The sequence below is a fragment of the Mus caroli genome, chromosome 4, assembly GCF_900094665.2.
Source record: "Mus caroli chromosome 4, CAROLI_EIJ_v1.1, whole genome shotgun sequence".
Taxonomy (NCBI): domain Eukaryota; kingdom Metazoa; phylum Chordata; class Mammalia; order Rodentia; family Muridae; genus Mus; species Mus caroli.
The window spans coordinates 105,411,024-105,419,032 of NC_034573.1; the positions used below are offsets into that span (position 1 = coordinate 105,411,024).

The following is an 8,009-nucleotide window of genomic DNA, read 5'->3' on the forward strand; positions in this document are numbered from 1 at the left end:
AAAAAAAAAAAAGACAAGAAACATTAGCCTGGTGTGGTGGTGCACGCCTTTAATCGCAGCACTTGGGAGGCAGAGGCAGGTGGATTTCTGAGTTCGAGGCCAGCCTGGTCTACAAAGTGAGTTCCAGGACAGCCAGAGCTATACAGAGAAGTCCTGTCTTGAAAAACCAAAAAAAACAAAAAAAAAAAAGACAAGAAACATTAAGTCTTTAGAGACTATGAGAAAGCTTGACCAAGGGTTGGCAGTGGAGTTGCTTCCTAACTAACAAGCAGCATGGCAGCATGGATTGCTAGAGACAGTGGGAAGCAGAGATATGATGGTTGGAAAGAAGAAAGCATGGCAGCTTTGGTGAATCTGAGGCAAGCTGGTACAAATGAATGTTAGGACATATATCGAGAGTGGTGGGAGATAGGATGGAAAAGAAACAAGATTAAAAGATTCAAGTGATTTTAGTGATAGACAGAAGATCAACAGGAGTGAATGAGAGATCCTCTCAGAAAAGAGTTGGGTAGTTAATCCAACCAATAGCCAAAACAGGAAATAAACATCATCCTTTGGGTGACACATTTAGCTTCTGGTATGACTGAGACATTTATGAATAATTTAGATAGCAGCCTGATAAGCATATGTCTGGAAGCTAAACAAAGGTCTGTCTGTGCAAAACTGTAGAGTTCAGCAGCATTGGCACAGTGAAAACATGGGCATTGTTTAAACAACCCAACAAGGAATATATACAATGAGAGTTCAAGAGAACCAAACTCTTAGAAGCATAGTAATTTAGAAAACTTGCAAAGGAAAAAAAAAAAAATCAAGAGACTGAAAAATGGAAGTTCCTTAAGTAGGAAGAGAATGAACAGAAATGGTGGTACAAGAAATGGTAGAGTTTGTTTCAAAGAGACATTTATTAAGACTTAAATGCTTAAAATTAAAGACTAAAAGTATCCCCTGGGCTACACAGGGCCAATCACTGATAACATGCAGTGAGAGCTCTGCCTGTAATAACATCTGATGTTGGAAGACTCCAAGTTCAAGAACTACCTGGGCTATAGAGTGAGTCCAAAGCCAACTGGGTAACCTGGTAATAGCCTGTCTCAAAGACAGAAAAAAAAAATTTTTTTTTAAAAAGGATGAAGCTCAGTGACAAGAGTGCTTGCCAGGCATGCTCAAAGCCCTATATTCCATCCCCAGTACCACACACCAAAAAGAACAGTTTCCATGGAGATGTCGACTGCCCTTTCATAATGCTCATGCCTATAGAGCAGAGAAAGGCATCAGGGTCAGAAAACAGGATGGGAGAGTTACTTACTCTGGAAAGGAAGCTGATTGTTCAGGCTGAGGCAGACTGTGTAAGAGCCATTCTACACTGCAAGTGTCTCCAGTTACACCCAAGATTCACTACTGAGATCCATTTATTGCTTCCTGTTCCCAACAATGCAATTCTGTCTCGCTGGTTTTCTTATGTCAAAATATCTGTTACTGACTAGTCTTAGGGACCTGCAGGAAAGCATTACCTACCAAGGTATATATTTTTTCAAATCTCACAGTGAAAATAGCAATACATTCATCAGGAAAATAAGGAGACTTTAAAACAGAATATCAACAATGAGAAAACTGAGTGGGAATCAGAGGAGAAAACACAGACATTCAAGAAAAGGGAGGACAGAGCATGAAAGGGGAGAATAACCACAACAGGAGAGAACTACTGCATGCTGGAAGGGATGGGTCCAGTGCCTGGAATCCTAACAGTCAGAAGCAAGAAGATCCCTGACTAGGTAACTTCCAGGTCAGCCTGGGATACATTAGACTGTTTCAAAAACAAAACCAAGCGCTGGAGAGATGGCTCTGCGGTTAAGAGCATTGGCTGCTCTTCCAAAGGTCCTGAGTTCAAATCTCAGCAACCACATGGTGGCTCACAACCATCTGTAATGAGATCTGATGCCTTCTTCTGGAATGTCTAAAAACAGCTACAGGGTACTTACATATAATAAATAAATAACCTAAAAAAAAAAAGAAAAAAGCAAAACCAAGTATACCCATGTGTACCTTAAGCTGGACTATTGCTGTTCTTAGACCAAGGCAGAGAATCCTGGTTACTGTCAATTTCTTCACAGTGAAAGCAGCTTCCAACACTGCCATTTTCAAAGACACCTACCTTCCATAATCAGGAAATTTAATAGTTTAGTTTTTCATTATTCAAATGAAGGTGAATTTAGTTTCTGTGTCCTTGGTAGTTTGAGCAGGTTGGTATTCATGCTTCTTACCCTCTTTAATAAACTGATGGTTATCTCAACTGGTACAATCTTTCCTTCTTTAATGTACTTTTCAATAAGTTCACCATACTGTGAGTCTGGATTCTTCCTTTCATCACGAAGAAGCTCTCCTGCAGAAAGGTGTGTGTAGCCATATTTCTGGAACAAACAACATATAGAAATATCAGAATTCATTCAATCCAGTGACAGGAGTACACATAATTTTGTGTTCATTTATATTTATAATTTTCTATGATAAAGCAGTTTGCTTATGGGGTAAATAAATACTAAAGAAAAATTTAAGAGATTTCATATATTCCAGTTTGCCTATTAGTAAACAGCCTTACCCTTCTTCCACAACCATGTTTGCACAATAAAATCATCTCAACACGCATCTAACTAGTCAAAACACTGATGTTTTACTGCACTTTTCACTAACACAAGTCAAGTTTAAATGTAAAAATGAAAATATCTACCAAAAATCTGAGACTCAAGATAAAAACTGACTAACATATATGTGTGCGTGTGTGTGTGTGTGTGTGTGTGTGTGTGTGTGTGTGTGTGTAAAAATTTGGTTTATGCAAGTACACTCTTATGGTGTTTGAACAAAACTGCCCATTTCCATCATTAAGTGACACTTGCTGTAAGGACAAAGACTGAAGAGAAACGTTACTGAGTTAACACCATCAACATATCTATCTATACAAACTAAAATGACTACAACGTCATAAGGTGATATACTCTTCTGAAACTAAGTTGTGCACATGGCCTTGCACTTAAGCTAAGTCACAGAAGACATGAAAGTATTGCACTGCTGCTGCTTTAGTGCAATAGGAGCCAACAGTCTTAAGGAAAGATCCTGAATAATGAAAAGCTTCCCCATATGAGTTTACATGTCTACTTTTATTAAACAAAAAGAATGGCACAACCCACTCTCAAACTTTAGGATACTCATATTTATTACATATTCATATAACATACATCAGTCTAAATTCTTAAGACTCCTTCAGTGAGTTTTTATCTTGTATATATACTTTATAACTTGAAGCTTAAGGTGTGAGACAGCCCACACCATTACCCAACTCTTAAACGTGTTTCCTGGGCTGGTGAGATGTATGGCTCTGCAGTTAAGAGCACTGGCTGTTCTTCCAGAGGTCCTGAGTTCAATTCCAAGCAACCACATGGTGGCTCACAACCAACTGTAAAGTGATCTGATGCCCTCTTCCAGTGTGTCTGAAGACAGCTACAGTGTACTTATATACATAAAAAAAATCTTAAGCAAAACAAAACAAAACAGGTGTTTCCTACCCAATGTGGTAGTATGTATCAAGAGGCTGGGGCAGAACTCTGAATTTGAGGCAAAAAAAAAAAAAAAAAAAGTACTTCAATTGAGTTTTTAAAAAAGCTCCAAATGACCAAAGCTATAAATGAGCTTTCTGATACATCTTTATCCCTATTCTACTTCCTGAAAGTATCGGTTATATTTGTTCTTGCTCACTAAATAGTAAGGTAGCGATAATGCTATCAGAAAATGAAAATAAAACTCTAAAAAGGTTATTTGCTGCCTGAACTTAGATAAAATTTGGATGAGAATTAAAAAAAAAAAAAAACCCACATATCATCATGTTTCTGTCTCATTCCTATAAGTGCTTCTAATAAGAGAGTTTATCAGAAATGCTAAAATTGCAATCGGTTTAAAGAACTCCTGTTATTTTCAGAAAATAGAAATGTAAAATTGCTCAATTACTTCCACGCTGGTTGCTAAATCGCCTGCTTGATCACTGAGCATAGGCAAATGTCTGAAAGTTGAGTACAAAAAGGACTTTATGGAAAATGAAGTGTGACCTACTTTCCCACTTACTATGTACAATTTTCAAAATTCATTTGCAACTTCTATCCAAAAACTATACCAGCTCCATATCACACTTTTTATTTTGGCTTTTACTTGGAAGCTTCTGCTTACTGGATGCTCTACTCTGGCTCAGTGCTTATAGCATGTAGTAATATTGGACAAATGCAGAGATAAACAGCCCTAATGATGGCACACACTCAGTGAAAACATGGCCAATACAGAGTGCTCTGTAATGCTGCAGTGTGAACCATACACATTCAAAAACCTGGCAGGTAATTTACTTTACAATACTCACCATTTCCTGACATAAGAGAACTCAAACTGGCAAGATTTCTGGTGTCTTAAAATGGTAATATATCACTCTTTCGGGAAATAAGAAAACTAGTTATAAATGTATATAGACATATATAACATACACATAAATGGTACTTATAAAAGCAATTTTTTAGATTTTATTTTTAAATTTTATATGTATGTGTGTGTGACAGTGTAGGCCTGTGTATGTGAGTGTTATGTTTGCAAAGGCCAGAGAGTGTTGGATCTTCTGTAGCTGAAGTTATAGATGGCTAAGTTATAGATGGCTACGGAACAGACAACACGAGTGCTGGGAGCCAAACTAAGTCTTCTAGAAAAGCATAAGCACTCTGGCCACCAATGTAAGACAAGTTTACAGTTTGTCTGAGAAGCAAATGGCATTACCTACAAAGTCAAAGTCAAAGTAATATAACTGAGCACAGCCATGTCAACCCCGTGGTCTATGTTTCACTTTCTCATGGACATTCTATTTTTACAGTCTCTTAACCAGGTTCACTTTTCTACTACATTCTTCATAAGGATTTTATTGAAGCCATCCTCTACAAAATGTCAACAGCAGCAAAGCAACCATCATTTACATATTAGTTACCATGAACCTGGGCTTTCAAAGCATTCTGCTGTCATTAAGTGGTCAGTGATGGCAGATCTGAAGAAAGCAAGCATAGATTATTTCTAGCCTTAGCCATCTTTTTCTCACATTGTCTGATTTTTTAGCAATTAAAACCTAGTGGTTCTCATATTCATAAGCACAGTAGCTTATAAATCCTATAAACTACAAGGACTGCAATTATAAGCTATTATTCAACTAAGATAGTTTTCTAGTGACAAATACCCAAACCCAATGTAGGGTATCTGTCTAAACTTTAAGTTTTCATTTTTCTTCTTAAGAGGTTGAAAAGAGAGCTGGAGGGATGGCTGGCTTGGTCATTAAGAGTACTTGCTGCTCTTGTAAAGGACCTGGGCTCAATTCCTGGCCCAACGTGGAGATTCACAACTCTCTGACTCCAACTCTGATGCCCTCTTCTGGCTCCACAGACACTGTATGAATGTGGTACACAGACATAACATCCAGGCATAACACACTGTTGTTGTTGCTTTTTTAATCAATTAAAAATTTTTAAAGTAAAAAAAGCCAGGTATGGGATACAGATATAGCAGTTGGCAGAGTGCTTACCTATCATGTATGAAGCCCCTACATTTAATATAAAACACTCCATTAAAAAGGTATAGTGAGGGGGCTGGTGAGATGGCTCAGTGGGTAAGAGCACTCGACTGCTCTTCCGGAGGTCCGGAGTTCAAATCCCAGCAACCACATGGTGGCTCACAACCATCCGTAACGAGATCTGACTCCCTCTTCTGGAGTGTCTGAAGACAGCTACAGTGTACTTACATATAATAAATAAATAAATAAATAAATCTAAAAAAAAAAAAAAAGGTATAGTGAAACACGTGGTGGTGCACATCTTTAATCCCAGCACTGAGGAGGCAGAGGCAAGTGGATCACTGTGAGTTTGAGACCAGCCTGGTCTACAGAATGAGTTCCAGGACAGCCAGGGTGACATAGAGAATCCCTGTCTTGGGAGAAAAAAAAAAAAGTATAGTGACACAGGCTACCAATCTCAGCACTTAGGAGGTGGAGGCAAGAGGATCAGAAGTTTAAGGTCATCCCCAGCTTCTAACAAGTTTTAGGATAGCCTAAGGTATATGAAACTCTGTCTCAAAAGACAAACATAAGGTCAGCTCATGACATGGCTCAGTGGGTAAAGGTACTTGTCACCAATCTTGAAGACCTGAGTTTGATCACAGGATCCACAAAATGGAAGGAGAGAACCAACTACCACAAGCTGTCCTCTGACCGCCACGTGTGGATCACTGCATGGGCAGAAGAGCATGCACACAAAATAGATAGATAGATAGATAGATAGATAGATAGATAGATAGATAGATAGATAGATAGATAAATAGATGCATGGGCAGAAGAACATGTGTAAATACACACACAAAAGTAGATAGATAGATAGATAGATAGATAGATAGATAGATAGGAAGGAAGGAAGGAAGGAAGGAAGGAAGGAAGGAAGAAAGAAAGAAAGAAAGAAAGAAAGAAAGAAAGAAAGAAAGAAAGAAAGAAAGAGAAAATAATTGAGTATAGTGACACTTATAATCTCCGCAAGAAAGAAAGAAAGAAAGAAAGAAAGAAAGAAAGAAAGAAAGAAAGAAAGAAAGAAAGAAAGAGAAAATAATTGAGTATAGTGACACTTATAATCTCCGCACTCAGGAGTCAGAGGCAGGAGAACCACTCCACGTTGGAGGCTGGCCTGGATACACAGCAAGACCTGTATTAAAAACAATCCCAGACACAAAATTTTAAAAATTAGATGTGGTCTATACAAAAAGATCAAAATTAAAAAATAAAATTCGGAGAGTTGGTATATACCTAGGATCTCAGAACCCAGGAAGCAGAAGCAGGAGGGATCAGGAGTTTGACATAAGCCTTGGCTATGTAAAACCCTGTCTAAAAGGGAAAAGAAGGAGAAAAAGCAGAATTTAAGACACAAATGATGCAAAAAACAAGGACCTTGAAAGCAGGAAGATTCAAATGCCAACCACTTCCTCTTTCTATTAAAATAGAGTTTAGAAAGTGACACCAGAATGTTAAATGGCCTCTCCTTAATTTCACAGAAGGAAGACAGCAGGAATATAAGCTACAAATATAGTTTTAAAGCAATTGAGCAAATAAAATTATTCAGTGTCTTAAAACAAAACAAACACTTCTTGCTGGATATGGTGACACATCCCTTTACTTGAAAGGCAGAAGTGTGCTAACCTCTGTGAATTCAAGGCCACTCTGGGCTATAAAGAGAGACCCTGTCTCAAAAAACTCCTTTATTATATTTGTGTTTATGTATGTGGGTATGCTCGAATCTTGAAAGCTGATTCTCTTCCACCATGTGCATTCTAAGGATTCAACTTTGGTCACGTTTGCTAGAAAGTACTTTACCTACTAAGCCATCTCTCTGGCTTTCAAAGTCCTTATTATTTTGGGATCTGGAGAGATAGCTCAGTAAGTGCTTGCCTTACAAACAAGAGGACCTGAGTTTGGATCCAAGTACCTACATAAAAGTAGGGCATAACCATACAGTCTATAATCCTAGCATGGGGACCAGAGGGCAGTCACAGTCTAGCTAACATGGCAAGCCCCAGGTTCAATAAGAAACCATCTGAAAAGCAGGCTTGCACTGGGCATAGTAGCACACACCCTTAATTCAGCACTTGGGAGGCACACACAAGAGGATTCTCTGAATTCCAGATAGCTTGGGCTACACAGTGAGACCCTGTCCAAAACCAAAACCAAACCAAAGTCTACCAAAGCCTGCACAAAGCCTCAAATACGGAGGTTCCAAAAACTGGCAATACAAATATTTCTGTGCATAACAACAACAAAAACGGCCGGGCGGTGGTGGCGCACGCCTTTAATCCCAGCACTTGGGAGGCAGAGGCAGAGGCAGGCGGATTTCTGAGTTCGAGGCCAGCCTGGTCTACAAAGTGAGTTCCAGGACAGCCAGGGCTATACAGAGAAACCCTGTCTCGAA

At 38.7% G+C, this 8,009-nt stretch overlaps 1 protein-coding gene across 1 annotated transcript in view; it reads right to left on the bottom strand.

The window, feature by feature from the left end:
• Positions 1–8,009, bottom strand: part of Cmpk1 (cytidine/uridine monophosphate kinase 1) — a 27,663-nt gene that overhangs the window by 6,314 nt on the left and 13,340 nt on the right. Inside the window, exon 2 of the mRNA XM_021160055.2 lies at positions 2,262–2,408. Coding sequence (XP_021015714.1) covers positions 2,262–2,408 — 147 coding nt within the window. The remainder of the gene's footprint in view (positions 1–2,261; positions 2,409–8,009) is intronic.